We start from the raw sequence: 17,193 nt of genomic DNA, 5'->3' as shown, positions 1-17,193 counted from the left end.
GAAGAGTGAAGAACCACCACTTTTCCAGAATTTCTCAACTCCCCCAACACCCAACCATCACGACCACTTCTGCCTGATTGACGTCCAACTGCTCTAAACAAATAAATACAATAAAAACTTCTCCATGAACATGGACCACACAAAAGAAAGTGTGTGGGGAAAGGAGCTTTTTCCAGAAAATTTGTGGCCTTGTTTACATTTGAAAGTGTTATCAGTAATACCATGATAGTTTTACCAGTATATTCCCCCTCCCCTTTATTCTAATAAGAATACTCCCCCCCCCCAATATAGCTTATACCACTCCCCAAGTGACATAAGATACTCTGATATAAGAGAGCCTTTTTCAGTTTAAGAGTATCTGCATGGGGATCAGACCGATATAACTACATTGATTTAAATTCAGACATGAGGTTATACTGAAAAAAGAACTTTCCCATCTAGACAAGGCCTGTGTGTATGGGTTGGTGGGGAGGGGGAAGATGTCAAAATAATACTTGAAAGAAATCTGTCACAATCTTAACTGTGGATTCATTATTCTGATTCTGTAGCAACTAAACTGAACAACTTTACGGTGTGGGTGGACTTCTCTGGATGGGAATACTGGAGGGATCGGTGGTGTTTAAAACTTCATTAATAAATATACAGTTCACTTCCTTTTCCAGATTAATTCAGTTCACAGATGGTACTAGATTCATATGTTCCCATTCTCGCTGTGTGGTAGGTAATGTTCCTGCTTCTGAGATCAGGCACCAGCTGCAGGTGTCAGCTTTAAAATTCTACTTGCCCTATGTAGCTGAATGCTATTGAAGAATACGGAGGTCCTATATTTAAAATAAAGAGGACGACTTTCTGTACAGGAGTGTACTTCAGACAGCTGTTTTGTGTGTAGGATGCGGGTTGTAATCTAACTTTTAAAATGTGCTTTTCCAATTTTAGGAAATTCCATTTTGATTAATAGTTAAGTATTTCAGGGAGCAAGAGGTTGGGGCATGGCATGCTCTCTTTCATCCCCATCCCAGAAGGTGCTTAGTTGCTTAAGAATCTTTTCTTCCTCCCCATTGTTGGATGGTGTCACAGGGTAGTTTGTCCCCATGGAGTAAGCCAGACCCAGCTCTCCTGTGTGAGAGCAGATGGGCCCAGCTGAGCCAATGAAAGAGGGCAGGGCTACACCTTGGGCTATAAAGACCTGTCAGAGGGCAGGTAGAGTGGAATTGGGGCAGGCTGTGCTTGGGGATGAACCACAGAAGAGTTGAGCTAACTCTGGCAATGGCTCCCTGGAACAAGCGAGAGGTAGTCCTGGGGCCTGTGTTGCAGAAAGGGAACAGAGCTGGCTGAATGAAAACTTGCTGCAACAAGGGAGCTTACTGGAACTGGGAAACTACAAGAAGCAGGACTACCAGAGACCCCCTGGAGGGGAGGCTATGAAACCCTAGGACTAAGGGTGAGCTGAGGAACTCTTTTTGTTGGATATATGCTTATGCTTGGACAAATAACCCAGTTTAAAGGAGATTGAGCATGGCAGTGAGTGCTTGTTAAACTTGGGAGAAGCCCTGCCATGTCACACATGCTGGAGAATACGGGCACTTGGATTGGTCTCTGATAAAAGGGGAGAATGAGATGGATCTCCAGTACCATTGAAGAGGGGGAAACAAACGCAGGGTGCCACAGAGTGACCTTTGGCCACGTGGTGGTGTTCAGATGGTAGCCACTGTATTATAGATGGCAATACTAAAGTAGGAACACATTTGGTGTAAATGAACCATGGGCAGGAGATTCATCCTGTTAAAAACAACAACCAGAAGGTGCTGTTCCCTATGTTCCGTCATGATGGATAACTAAGGGGTTCTCTCCCCCTTCTTATTGTCCAATAAACCTTTGAAATGTATTATTTCCAAAGTAAACCCAGACAAAGTTCCTTTTCTCTGCTGGAGTGTAGACACCATGCTGTCTCTCTCTCATCTTTTGGTCTGTTTGCTTTTTCCAATTGGCATAATCACTTTGTTTACCTTAGATGTAAATGTGCTTTCATTGTCTTTGGCCTCACCTTGCTCAATCTGCATTGGAGACACAGGCTAAACAACATTGCCTGGCTTGGGTAGACTTATGTATCCACTGCCTCCAAAACCTGTTTTGTGTGTGCTGGAAATATGTTCTTAACTCTTCATACACAACCTACATATACACCACACAATGATATTCATGACAAGAGTGTTGCCACTTTTTAATACACCTTACAAGAAACTGTTTGGCTAGATATTCTGACAACAGTGTTTTCAGTGTGTCCTTTGCCAGCTGGCATCAAGGGGCAGTTAGGGTCACACTTAAATAATAAAAAAAGCTGGGACACAGTTACTGTGTTGTAACTGGGATCCCTATCACAGTCGTAAATGTAGTATAGAAAGTACCAAAGAAAAAGCAAGCCTCTTGTAATGGAAACTGTAAGGTCTGAATGATTTGTTTACTTTCCCTATGTAACCTAAGAAAGTTACTATGTAATATATAATTTTTAAAGCCTGCAATGCAATTGAATATTTGGAGTGGATTTTTTTTTCCCAAAAGCACTCAGCATTAACATAACTCTGCTCCACTTGAAATCAATGGAAATTTTACCATTGACTTCAGTGGGAGCAAAGTTAAGACAATTCAGAACACATTTGACAATTCCACCCTTAGCATAGCATTTCTACATTACAGCATTTCCTTGTATTATAACATTTTTTTAAAGACACATTAAAATATCTAAGGAATTTATTTTTGAAAAGGCTCTTTGAGCTTTGAAGGGATTTTTTGCCAGACTCATTCCTGAGGAAGACTAAAATGAAATGTGATAGTATCCATAGCTATTGGTCTTAATTTGGGAGGTAAAATGGCTGGTTTCATATTCTAGGATTTGCCAAAGAAAATCCAGATGGTGACCCAGTGGATGAAAGTAACAGTCCGTCACACAGATAGACACACTTGCAAAAGCAGTAAATGATTTAAAAAAAAAAAACCCACCCACCCTAATCAGAGTAAATTAGATAGGAATGTGCAGTATGATTTGGTGGCATATAATTGTACATAGGTCTTAGCAGAATTATCAGTTGAAATTTGGCAATTTCAGATTTGGATACACATTCATGAATTCAGAGTTAAAATGTATGTATGAAATGTATTAATCTAATTGCATGACTTGTGTTAGTGTGTGCTTTAAAGACGAAGGGCTTGATTCTGCTATCACTGTGGTATGACTGAGGAGTAACGCCATTGTAGTCAGCAGGGTTACACCAGTCTAAGTGAGATCAGAATCAAACCTGCTGAAGTTAGGTATTGCCTAAATTTTTGGCAGTTGTATGTTCAGGTGATGAAAAAAAGATAGGGGGCTGTGGACAGTGGAGAGGAGGAGGGCTAAGAAGAGGCATCCTTGCCCTTTAGGCTTTGGTGCCTTCACCCCCTGAAATGCAGCTTTCAATTCTAGAAGCCTGCCTGCATTACCAAAAAGTAATAGCTAATCTGGACAGAATGCAGAGAGCAATAGAGAATAAAATAACTCAATCTACACAGCTGGCTTGTACAAATATTTGAATGGTTTAAGCTATGAATGGCCCTCGCATGGGGTGGAGAGAGGATACAAAAAACTTCCCCTTCCCTTACACACCCTGCTCAAGGACCAAGTACAGTTTCAGTCCCTCCACTTTGAGGAGCATAGGGACCTCCTGCCTCAATGGGGAAAGGAGGGGAGCAGGCTGTTGTATCCTAAATGAAGTGCAGCGTATGCACTGCTTGTAAATGCAGCGGACAGCAGTGAGGGATATTGCCTTCCTGAGCTCCTTGTGAAGCCATGCAGTTTCACACGGCCTTCTACTCAAGGGAGTGCCTTGAAAGCACAGTCTGACCTTGTCTAGTCTATTCTTGGGCCTGGTCTACATTTAAAAATTAGATTGACCTAGCTATGTTGCTCAGGACTGGGGGGTGTGGGGAACTCATGCCCTGTACAACATAGTTAAGTCAGCCTAGCCCCTGATGTAGACACAGCCAGGTCAATAGAAAAATTCTTCTGACAACCTTGCTACCAGGGAAGTAGATGAATTACACGGATTGAAAAACCCCTTTCATTGATGTGGGTAGTGTGTACACTACAGCAGCACAGCTGCAGCACGGTAGTTGAGCTGCTGTGGTGTAGCCATACCCTTGGCAAGATCTACTAGATCTGACTACAGAACACACTCCAAGAGGATATTGGGCAAATCCAGAGCCTTGATCATCTTTAGGAGACACAGCAAAGCCTTCCTCTTGAAAAAGATCTTTCTGCTATAAGGGCGATACTCCTAATATTGATACCCCTTTCTACTCCAAAACCCTCTACCATCCTCCCAGCCCCTTAAAAAGAGTAAATTAATATCTAAACAATCAGTCCCCAAAACCCTACCCAAGCACAGTGGTTTTTTTGCCCCCAAAAGAGAGATGTGCGGAGTCTCCATGAAGTCTACTAAGGACTTTGCTATTGTTACTGATTTTTACAAGGAAAGTACTAATGCACCAGAGTGATAGGTAGCCATATATAACCCTAAGATAGTTAAGTGGATAAGAGTCTGTGGAATAATTTCAGTGGACTGATGGATGTCCAATTTCCCCTTCCTTGTTACTCGATCCTCTCCACTACCCTCCCGCCCTGGATCTCTGGGGCTGGGACAGGAGCTGCAGCCCCTGATGCGGAGCCTGTCTGCTCAGGAGATGCAGGTAGGAGGTGGCCCCAGCTGAGCAGAGGCTGGCACAGGTTGATGACCTGACGCCTGCCTCTCCCTGACAGTAACTGGACTTTTGGTGTCCGGTCAATACATCTGACCAGACACAGTACAGGTCCCCTTTTGACCAGACTTTCAGGTAAAAAACTGAACACCTGGCAATCCTACTTGACACCCTGCATTATCAGAGGCAGACAAAACCCATTTCCCAAATGCACAATACACACATACCACATCACCTTTCTACTTCCTCCACACTCCACCAAAATAGCTCAAAGTCCTTCGATCAGGCAAGGCAGAAATTCTTTGAAATGCTGCTGCAGATGACAAAGAATTCCGGGATATGTTTGGGAGCTAAAGACACCCACCAGGCATGACTGAAGAAAACCAGGAACTCTACTTTTTATAAATGGATTTATAAAACATAACCCTTCATTTGCGGGAATGTAACAGATATACTGACAATGTGGGTGGAATTTTCAAAAGCAGTCAGCATTAGCCTAACTGCTCCCACTGATGACAATAGTAAAACTTCCACTGACTTCAGTGGGAGCAGAGTTAGGCCAATGCAGAGTGCTTCTGAAAATCCCATCCCATATTTGTTGGAGCCTAAGAACACCAGGTTCCCAAATTTGGTAGATGACTTCTTCTTAGTAGCATTCTCAAATTGGTGCCGAAGAGCTTTTATATAATGCTACTTTTTATTTTCTGTAAGTTTATCATAAAGTCACTGGAGGATCGCTATAGACATTATAAATCCTAGCAACTCGGATGCCTTCACACGTCTAGCTACATTAAGAAGTTTTATTTTTCATATGCTCATCCAATGAAATGTTTTGCTTCTTAATTCCTTGAAAATGAGTTCTTACCTATACCTATGGGAGAACTTTAAGTATTGACCAATAAATACAATTAATCAAAAGAAAAACCTGAGTATCAAGTCACTTTTGAAATCTAGCTCTTGTAATTGATTGATCTTTGTACAATATTATTCCATTTCAGTGTTCTGGAGCCTAAAGATGAAAATTATTAATTTCCAGGAGTATCCTTCATTACTGTTCTTTCAGATAGTCCTCTAAATAGAGTGATCACCAAGGTTACAGTTTTCTTATCCAATCTCTAGTAGAGTGGTTGAAGTGTCATTTGCCAGCATCTTTATTATAAACTGTTACATTTACACAGGATATTCTCTCTTTTGAATATATAAATTACTCCCAATTATTCCTTATATAGTTGTCAGTATAAGTTAGCTAGTTTCCCCATAAGTGTCACAGCAGCCATGGGTGTTCAGGAGAGACTTGAATGCATCGTGTAGGGTTTCTCGAATGTGCTCAGGAAGGGAATGTGATGCATAGGTGACAGCATGGAAAAGGCACAGGAATATTTGTGTGAGAAGCTGACAAATAGCAAGATGAGGCTTGCATGATTGGCAGAGTTATTCAGAGCTTTAAAAGTAATAAGAAGCTTGATCTTTATGCCGTGCAGAAATTCAAAGAGGAACAATGACTTTGTCAGAGCAACAAATGAAGACATTTTAGTGGCAGTGCTCATGTGAACTAGAGAGGCAAAGAGGGTGTCAGGAAGCCCAGAGAAGAGGAGGTGAAAGTAATAAAATACAGCATTTTCCCAGTCACACACAGGCACCTGCCCCAGACATTTTCTGTTCAGATACATGCCTCCTATCTTCTCCAAAACATACCTGGATTGAAAACTGGGTGAAGGGTAGTAAACCAATAGCAATTATAAACAGTGATTATCAAGGTAGGGGAGGTGTCTGGTGGGGTACCACAGGGATCAGGGTTAGACCTGTTTTTTTATAGTATCTTTAAATGATCTGGAAGAAGTGGGACAAACAGCATGTAGTTCAATTTATAGACCATACTAAACGGAGATGTGTTGCAAACACCATGAGGGAAAGAATACAATGGGACCTAGAAAGGTTAGAAAAATGGGCAGAAAGTAAAAGATTCAGAGTAGAAATATCAAAGCTAATACATCTGGGGAAAATTAATGTGAAGCACAAAGATTAAATGTGAGGGAGAAAGCTGGAAAGCAGTAATGCTGAAAGACCTAGGCATGACATGGGGCAATAAATTAGATATGAATTTCCAGTGTGATAATGGGAGTATTTAAAAAAAAATCAAATGTGGTTTACAGTGACATGCAGATGCAACATTTCATGGAACAAAGAGTTGAAAGAAGTCCACCATCTCTGGCACAACTGAAATACTGCTTCATTTTTGGACACCTCAGTGCCAGAAAGATGGGGATAAACTGGAGGGACTTCATAGAAGAGTAACAAGAATGATTAAAAGTTAGAAGGAATGACTTGTAAGGAAAAATTAAATATGTACTATATAACATAGCCAAACAATGACTAAGTGTGGACAGCTAAGGGAGACAACTGGGCACAAGTATTTGAAAACTGTAAACACCTATGAGGGAGAGGAGGTGTTTAGGGTTAAGGAAGGTTTAACTAGGAGGACAAGCAAATGTAAGCGGAATCAGGAAATTCCATAACTTGAGATTTAAATTGTGGAATTGACCCCAAATGGAGGTGATGGAAACAATCATTTAAAACATGACTGTACGAGAGTGCTTGAGAATACAATGCTACATTGTCAACAGGAGATCCAGCAGATAAACTTAACAGGTCTCTTCTATAATCACACGTACAAGATCCTAACAAATATACCCTGCACAAACATATAGGTGTCTTGCATATACCATGAGCTTGTGTGTACTTCTCTACATAAACACACATCCACCCCTCCATAACCGTACTCTTGGCAGGTTCAGTGCCACCATGTAGGGTGAGGTTTCTGTTGGTTCAAAGGGGTCACTGGGCACTGTTGCCTGCTTCTTGGTGCTCCAGTATTCTCCATGTAGCTGTCTTGTATGCAGTGTATTCCACAGGATGAAACAAACTAACCCTGCATGCATTTAGATTCTTCCAAAATGTGTCTGAAGCATTTCTTCTGCCCTTCTCCTTTGGATGCATCTTTCTTGGCTCAGCTGGCTATAAAGTATTATTTTATTTTCATCAGGCCGGTTGGTGGCATGGCTCGTATGTCTCATTTTTACCTTTGTTACTGCAGCTTTGATGCCAACGTTATCAAAGACTTCAGTGCTTGGTGGTCCTGAACATTTATCCTAAGGATAGTACTTTGGAAGCATTGATTTAATGTAGCCAATAGATTTATGAGCCATTGTTATGAGGCCCATATATCATAGCTGCAAAAGCAGGAAGATAAAATCTGATCTTGGTTTGGAGCTGAATCCTTATGCATTCCAAATCCTGCATCAAAGGAACTGCTAGTCTTGTGAATTTGGTCATTCACCTCATGAGTGATGGTCAGTCTGTTGGAGAGGACTCGATTTTAGGGTTTGTCTATACATGGAGTTATTCCGGAATAGCTATTGTTTATATGCACACCCTACATTAATCCATATTTACTTTCAAGCGTAGACAAGCCCTTCAGGGTATACCTATGCTAGATGTTTTGCTTCTGTTCTAACCTGAATTAACTGATTGCCAATTAACTTGATCTAACTACCAGCTTTGGAAATGCTAATCTAGACATTCCACAAACATGTGTGGTTTACCCTAAGGCTCTGCCTAGGAACAAATATTTGTGGATTGTCCAAATTTATTAACTTGGCTAACATGAGTAACAAGTGCAAAATCTGTAGTTTAGACAAATCCACAGTAGAGGAACTTATTGTTCAAAGGGTGTGAATGACCAGCTGATGGCTGTGACATTTATTGCTATCTTGCTTAAGGTGATGATTAGACCAAAGCACTTAGCTGATGCACAGAAACTGTTTACAGTGCTTTGAAGATTGCCTTGTTCTGGAAACACATGAGATGAACTCCCATCTCTTTCCATAACCCTGAGATAGAATTGATTGATTGTATTTGAGCTCCAGATGACATCACCTTACTATATACAAGTATATACACCCACATCCACATCAACCCCCTACCATTTATACACACCTCCACCGTACACAAAACTCCCAATCCCTCACTATAGAGCTGATTGGGAAACATAGGTGAGTGTGCTTGGGAAACTGAGTGTGGAGGGGGTGGGGCAAAGTAGTACAAGGACAACCCCCCTTGGGGTATCATGTGCCCCAGAAGAACACAAAGGGATAGGGAGAAGGCAGAACCCTGGCACCACCCCCACTACTGCAGTGGCCCACACAGCAGGCTAACTGCATCAGTGGAAGTAGGCTGTACTATTTGTGCCTGGGGAGAGATGACAAAAGTGGCATCATATATTCAGTCTTTCCTGGGGCTTCTCATTGGGAAGTACAGCACCACACTAGAGGCAGTATTCACAAGGCCATGTCTATCTCTCTCTCAGTCTAGCTTTATACATTCCTTCCAACACCCAACAAATTCTCGACACCCCAGCTACCCCATCTATACATCCTACCACCCACTCTTCACACACTTCCCCTCCCCTCCCTTCCCGCCACCTAATTCCACATCCTGCACTGACAGACCTACAACCATAGGTGAATAGACACCTCCCACACAAAACCCCCTCCTCTACACCACAGTCCTTGTTATCCACACACCTCTACTGCCACAAACTATTACTCCCCTTACCTCTCCTCTAACAGTCACAGAAAGGGAAACATAACCCTTACTCATCATGGGCACACACGTCCCCACAGAAAATAATATCCTCCACCCTTTGCAAATATAGATTTCAAAAGCTTTGTTGTCAGGATTGTGTATGAAGTTTGCCAAAGCTAATACGTATCCCCATGCTCTTGCCCCTAAACTCCCACACCTTCCTGTATGCCCCTGAAACTCCAGCACCAACTGCACCTCTGCAACCAATGTGTTTCCCTTCCCTTCTGGCAGACTTATGGATTTGTTTGCTGCTGTTTGTTTTTTTAATATTATGGAATATAAAGCACGAGCTTTGGTATAAGTAAGAGTATTATTGTGGGATTGTTTGGACTAAGCTGTGGGCTCAGCACACTTGTAGTCATTCTTATTTCATCTGGCGATGAGTTCCATAGTCTTGGCACAGTTCCTATGGAGTGTCTGTCTCCTGTGGTCATGAGTCTCCCTCTGTTGGTCAAGTGCTTCATTGTTCCAGTGGGATGTAACGATCATGGGAGTTTGTGATCACACACAGAGGGAAATGGTCTATTAGGTAGCTAGAACCAATTCCATGCATGAATTTGAAAAATTCGGAAAAGGATCCTGAGTTGGACTCCGCATTCAGTGGAGAATCAGTACAGATAGTATTGAATTAGGATGATGTTTTCCTGGCATGCTTTGTTGCTTACCAAGTGGGCTTGCTGAACCCGGAAGTTGCTAGGGCTTTTGCAGGACATGGGGATTCCTGGTTATAGTGGGCCAGATTCTCAGCTGGTGCAAGTCAGCAAAACTACATTGGCTTCAATGCTAGCTGAGGTCCTGGCCCACAGAATTGCAATATTCGAGCTGTGGTGTTGTGTTTGAGCCGATCACAGTAGCCACATCTTTGCCTGATCATACCAGACTCAATCTTCTGACCAGCTGCAGATGGAAGTGGGCAGCATTTTTCACTGTGGTTATCAGAGTATACAAGCATAGCACAGTGCCTAAGAGGACCCCAAGTTTGCAGATCAATTTAACAATCTGAGAATACATGCCTCAAATGGATAGGATTGTTATGGAGAAAAGACTTCCTCAGTGTTTCCCTCTTGCCTTCAGCATTGCCTCAGTCTTCAACTTCAGCCAGATGCTCTTCCTTCAGGTACACCAAGATGGTGCTCTTCACCTTTGCAATTCACCTTTCTCCCCCACATTTCTCTGCCCTCACACATACATACAGCCTCTCACACTCCTATTCAATTTAGCCACCTCTCCCTCCTCCCTTTACAAAAACACAACTTCTAACCCCATTCTAACACCCTATACTGCCTCTCAACCCTCTTACTCCAACACATCCAGACCCCACGTTCAGACCTGTTGCAACCCCATCACACACGTCAGTCTCCCAATAGCCTCCCCAATACACATACAAACAGCATTGCTCACACACACCTTTATAACGTTTGCCCAGACGCAAGCCCCTCAATAATCACAGGCTCTTACACACAGCTCATCTACTGCATGTCCCCAAACTTACTACCGTCTCCCTACCCCAACACACAATTCCCTCTAAAGCTCTCTCTCTGCCGATAATCTAAACACCACCTCCCACACAACCCCCATGGACCCATGCATCCCTAACCCAATTCACAAACAGTAACCACATCTACCAATCCCCCCCCCGCCCCCGCATCACCTGCGTCCACCTGCAACAAGAATTCATCTACCCTTCCCATACCCTCTCCACTACACCAAACTGACACCCAAAACTACTCACACTGCCATTCATGCATATGTAACCTCCCACACCCTTACACAACATCCTCCACACCTACATCCATACTGTCCTGCATTTAGACCAGACCCCCCCCAAACACACTCATTCCTATTCCTCACCACACACACTCCATCCACCCCATAGCTCTCCCTACTTGCCTACTCCTACAAACCCCCCACACTATCCATGCATCCTCACACATCCTGACCCTCTTCCCTCCCCACCACTTTTACTTATTCATCCTTGAGTAGCCGTTTCCTTCACTCATAAACACCCATAATGCCCTTCCCCACTCTCATGACATAACCTGTCACCATCCCCCCATACTTCCCAAAGACACAACCGTATTCCTGAACCCCTCACACAGATATACCGGCTTCCTCATCACTAACTCCTTAACTATTTCCAATATCCCCTTTCCTCTTCCTCTGCATGTAATCTATGTCCCTACCAACACCCCTTGCCTTCCCATAATACCACACACTCTACTCCCACTCCTGACTCCCCTCAGACATATACCCTTACTACCCCTCCACATAACCAGCCCTCCCACTCCCTCTGCTCCCCACACCTTACATAGTGTCAATACATAATTATAGCCCCTTTCTCTGCTAATGTACTGTTCCCTTTCCCTCACCCCCTCTTTCTCCCATCGCACCCACACCTTATACCTCCATCCCCCTTCAGACAATCACACTCCCCTTACCCAGCCCTGAATTCACACTGACCTCCCCCAACACATACAACTCTATTGCTGTCCCGTTCATCACACTTTGCCCCCATGTGCCTTACCTTCTCCCATACATGCTTCCTACCTCCCACAAACATGCATCTTTTTCCTCTTCTGCCTAAGCCCCTTCTGCACCCCACACCCATTACCTCACTCCTTACACCCCCACAACTTTATACACCCCTGCACTTTGTTCTCCCTCCTCTCACAATATTTCTCACTTCCACACCCCATCTCGCTTCTAAAACTACGCCTTGTGTTTGTGCCGCTCACCTACCCTTCACATGAACCCCACGCATTTCCCCCCCATCTACACCCTCTTTACATCCCTCATCCTCCCATCTACATCCACATTCCTCAAACCCCACCACATCTTTACCCTCCCTTCACACTTCATCCCACCCACATAATCCCCATTAGCTCACCCACCCCCCCTTCCAATCCCCACTCGCACCTTTTACTTCAACCCTGCCTCCCAACTACACATGAGAACTTTTCCTGGCTCCACCAGCCTCCTGACCTCCCTCACCCACAACCCCTGGCCACCTGCTCTGCAGACTCCAGTCTCTTCCCTCCCCATACACCTTTGCAGTTCCCTTGATCTTCCCCCACACTCACCCACCATCCCCGCCCTGCATACCCTTTCCTCTCCACCCCCCACTCCCTGAGGTGCTCTCTGCGTCCACAGGGCCCCTACCTTCCATACACAGACTCCTCCCCCCCGACAGAATCCTACAGGCCTCATTTTAGACCCCACACAGGCATTCCTTAGCTGCCCGTCCTCCCCAAACACACAGCCTTGTGCCCTTCCCCCTCCACCCATTCATCCTATGCCTCCACTACAGAACCCCCCATCCCCCCCACCCCTACATCCCCCCCAACAATTTCACACACCCCCAACCCTATCCCCAGTCCACACCCTTTCTCCTCTCTCCCTCCCACGTGTTTACTTCCCCTTACAGTCCCCCAAACACACCCCTGATTTCCAGCCACTCACCCAGCTGCGTTCCCCCTTGCACCCTTCACCTGTCATGTGCACCAAACACACTACCTTCCCTCTCCTCTGGCACAATCCTTTCACCCCCCACACCCCTGATCTTTCCCCTTTATACACACACACCCCACTTAATCCCCCCCAGCAAAAAAAAAAAAAAACCCACATCCCTAACCTCAACAGCCTACCACGCCACAGCACCCTCTCCCTAGCCCCACTGATACACCCCCACTTCCCTACACACTCCTCCCCACATTCATTCCTAGCCTCCCTCCCCCTCGCCCCCTTTCTCTCGCACACCCAGAGCTCCTGATACGGACACGTGTGTATCCCAGACCAGCCTTCCTCCTACAGGCAGCTGGACTCACTCCTCACGCGCCGGCCTGTCGGCTGCTTTTGTCCATTGGGCCACAAGCGGGGTGGGGGGCCGGGGTTGTTGTACGTCGGCTGTTGCTGACCCCTTTGGCAGGAGTTGCAGCCTGTCACCCTTCACTTTCTCATACACAAGAGCAGGTATGGCTGAGCCTGGGAGGCCTGTCTTTTGTCAGGGCACTTGGCGGTAGGCACAGCGCGAGGGCAAACTTCACACGCCGGGTGCACGCGTCGCGCCAGCCTAGCAGCACAGGGGGCTTCCTCCGAGCGCTTCGAGGAAGGGAGCGGAGCCCACCTCGCACATCCCCGTCTGTGGAAAAGGAAGCCCTCTTCTCGTCTCTAAGTCACGGGTTTGCAACAGGGGAATCAGGCACGGCCCGCGCAGTAGCCTAATTCAACCCCAGCCATTCCTCTCTCGAGGTCAGGGCACATTCAGAGAGCCAGAGAGGAGGCAAATGTTTGTTTTAACGAAGGATTAAGAACGGATTGGAGAACTATCTGAACCAGCCGAGGACACCCCCTCACACACACGCACACTATCCCTTGGCTAAGAGCCGTTGGGTCCCCTCCCCAAAATAAACCCCCCACCCCCAACCCCTCGTCAGTAACAGACTTTCTAAGCTTCGGTTCAGCTGTTTGGCCGAGAAGCCGCTTTCACTCCCCTTTCCGTGCGCGTGGGGCTGCCTGCTGCATTCCTAGAAGGCGCTTTCCAGAGCCTGGGACTCGCGCAGTGTCGGCGTAGGGTCCCTGCCCTGCCAACTCCACGCGAATGCATCGGTTCACCTAGACGCAGATAACCCTTTGATCTCCGGTCCCCTCCAGAGAAGGGAGCGGTTGGGTTTGAAGGGAACGTGGGGGTAGTTTTAAAAGGTCATGCATGGGCGCTCCGTGCCTGGCACAAGAAAAAGCGCCAGCGAAGTTAGTTACGAGGTCTAGAAACTGGGGGTGGGGGGGTCTGACGCTGCCGCTCAGGGCCTCTAACTTTCCCCCGGGGCAAGTGTGCTGAAGCTGATTCTTGCATTCCCTGCTCAGGCTTTGCAACGCTTTTGTTATAGCTGAAGGTGCTGGCTTCCCTCTTAAAATAAAGCCGCGAGTCGTCTTTGCTTTTGCCTCTTAAATCGGATTCCTTTAGCACCTTATATTATCCCCCCGCTCCCCCGGGCTGCTTCCCTGCAGCGGACTCCGAACGGCAGGCGGTGGAGAACAGCGAGAGCGGAGTCTCCAGACTAAAGAAAGATCTGGGGGAGACAGGCTCCAGAGGTTGGGACAGATCTTTCAACGAGACGACCCCCCACACACACTTTTCAGGTTTTTAAAGAACCCCTCTTCTCTCCCCCCGCCCCACGACCCTATTAGAAAATGTCATATTTCCCTTACCGTGGTAGGAGTAACCATGGCATCCGTGTGAATGTTTCCAGAGAAGTCGACATGAAGAGAGAGGTTGATGTAAATATGTTCATTCAAAGTCCCAAAGCTGGTTTGCTTGGGCTGGGCAGAGTTGCTCTATGGGAGAGGAGCCTTAAACTCTGAGTCCCGTGAACATAATCTGCTCGATTATAACAAACCAGCTCAGCCAGATGGCTCCGTGCTCTGCGGATTAACCCCTTTATTGCCACACTCTGCCTTCCCTACCTATCCTTTCCAATAACGCTGCCTGGTTGGGAAAGTCGGCGAGTGAAGCCCCCCCCTTTTTTTATTTGCAAACGAACAAGCCCCCCATAAAGGTATTCCCCCCCCCCCCGTGTGTGTGTGTTTTAAAGAAGCACCATTTAAAAGACCTGTTGATCATTTTATCCCCCTCCTACCAGGATCTCCTCCTATTCTTAAGAACAGTGTCCGCACCAGGGAACACTTCACAGAATTCCTTTGTTAAATCATAAACATCTCTTTCTAAACACGATTCTCAGAAGACAAGTATTTTATAGCCCCAATGTCTATAATGGTCCACTGTAATGGTCCACCCTCTCTCCAGCGCTCACACACCCTGGTCAAACTGTTTACATGTGTTGCTATTCTTACCCACGTTCAGGAGTCATTAAAGGGCACATAAAACAGGTGAAAAAGAAAAGCAGAAGGAAGTACATTCTAATAAGCCTTTCTCCCTCCCCCCCCTTTTTTAAATTTAACTCCAAATTTTAAACCTGCTGGGTTGGTTGGTCAGTTAGCATTTTTGTTAGCCAAGTGCCCCCCCGTCCTCCCCAATTTGGAAGCAATATTCGTTTGTTCGAAGAGAACCTGGGGGTGGATTCGTGGGCAGATATTCCTCACTTTTTGATTTCTAGATTAGCCCATTAAGAAAAGGACGGGGGGGGGTGCCAAAACCATGGAAAGTTCATCAGCCGTCAGCAGTGACGGGTTTCCAAACTTTTTTTTATTTAGAGTGATCGCTCACAGCGATCGTTGATAATTTTAGCTGCGTGCCTCTAATAGTCTCTCTCTAAATTTAAATGCTTATGTCATCTTTCTTTTCTGTTTGATTCAAGTATAATTTGAGCAAGTCATAACCACAATCAAGGGGGCACACAGAACCGTTTGTATGGGGCGCGCGCTCTTCTGGGGAAGACATTTCCTTCAAGAATCTCAGTTCTGTGTGATGATGTGTTTTATATGATTTCATTATTTACCCCAACTAGTTTCCCCCTTGTTTTGTATAGTGTGATTTCACCTCCCATGCCCTCAGAGCATCTTTCTAGCTCCCTTTGAACCTTTAAATCTAGCTGGAGGTTTGTCACCTTTTAGGGATCTATTTTCAGCTGTCAATTGAAAAGTTGACTTTTAAAAAAATATGACTATCATCATCCGTAAAATACCACCATTGCGGACCTCTGTACTATACACAGTGTACCTGCCTTATATCATCATCACTGCCTGAGCTGATTGTCGCATCTGAATGCCCTGGCTCAGAAGGAAAAAGTGCAGTCTTCCACCGATGCTTCCTAAGAATATTCTGCTAAAACTTGCTGCTCTCACAATCCACAGGTAGCTTAAAGGCTGAGCAACTCTAACGCGTTTTCTTCTTCACACTTTCCCTGTCTGCAGAACTTCCATCAAGACTTTTTTTTTTTTTAGAGCCTTTGTAACAAAAAGTGGAGTCAGATGTAAATTCTCTTCCCCCTCATACACACAGTGCAGTCAGACCTGGGTGCCTTTTAAATCTCCTGAATAGCCAGCAATACAAATATTTCCTGTGGCAGGCCAGTACTATGCTCCAGCAGCAGCAGTCAAAGGGTTAAGTTTCTGAAGACAGCCCAGAGCCGGGAACTTCACTATTGCAGCCAGTCCAGGAAAAAGAAGGGAAACAAGTAGACTACAAGTAAATGATTTCTGCATAGAGGGGCTGGCTACCTCTGATGGGAGGTAAACCAACCAGAACCATGCATTGTGCACAACTTGAGGGGTTTTGCTCTGTACTTGTGTCTGCATGCCAACAACACGCCTTGTAATTTGAGATGTGACACCTTAATCTTGCCAAATATGTGTGCTCTGTAAAAAGCATTGTAGATGGGGTATTTATTTTCACAGCTAGAGAAAGGGAAGATATGTTCATTACTTTCAGTTTCCCAGACTTTCCCTTAAAGGGTTCAAAACTGCTCCTGACATATTTTTCTATCCACCTTTGCAAGTGTTTATCTTCATTTGTTCTACATTTTCACCATAATCCTTAGAACTACAAGTGGCTCTTCTACAGCTTTCAATATTATGTAAAACTGTTGCTAATAAAGTGAAAGAGTAGGATGGTTACCTATGAAAATGATTGATTTGTTTTAAAGGTAACCATCATGTCAGAAGTACTGACAGGGTAATACTTTATTAAACGGATACTCTATTCAGTCCTTAAAATATCAATGAGATTACTTTGAAGACTTACAAATATTACTACGTACATGCCATGGAAAGAAAGTATGATATTTATTTTGTGGTTTTAAATTGTGCTGATGACTAAAGCATTGATCTGTTCATTTTAGGCCTGGGTAAGCCTTCAAACACTTATGT

At 45.0% G+C, this 17,193-nt stretch overlaps 1 protein-coding gene and 1 long non-coding RNA gene across 2 annotated transcripts in view; both read right to left on the bottom strand.

The window, feature by feature from the left end:
* Nucleotides 1-14,786, bottom strand: part of NTF3 (neurotrophin 3) — a 55,966-nt gene extending 41,180 nt beyond the window's left edge. Inside the window, exon 1 of the mRNA XM_074948791.1 lies at nt 14,578-14,786. Coding sequence (XP_074804892.1) covers nt 14,578-14,595 — 18 coding nt within the window. The 5' untranslated portion in view covers nt 14,596-14,786. The remainder of the gene's footprint in view (nt 1-14,577) is intronic.
* LOC141985063 (uncharacterized) overlaps nt 1-16,579 on the bottom strand; it is a 63,215-nt gene extending 46,636 nt beyond the window's left edge. The window contains exon 1 of the long non-coding RNA XR_012638865.1: nt 16,050-16,579. This is a non-coding gene — a long non-coding RNA (uncharacterized LOC141985063). The remainder of the gene's footprint in view (nt 1-16,049) is intronic.
* Between the last annotated feature and the right edge of the window lie 614 nt (nt 16,580-17,193).

This window comes from Natator depressus, chromosome 1 (genome assembly GCF_965152275.1).
Source record: "Natator depressus isolate rNatDep1 chromosome 1, rNatDep2.hap1, whole genome shotgun sequence".
Lineage (NCBI taxonomy): Eukaryota > Metazoa > Chordata > Testudines > Cheloniidae > Natator > Natator depressus.
The sequence above is the reverse complement of the archived record's forward strand: the minus strand, read 5'-3'. Positions and strand labels throughout refer to the sequence as shown.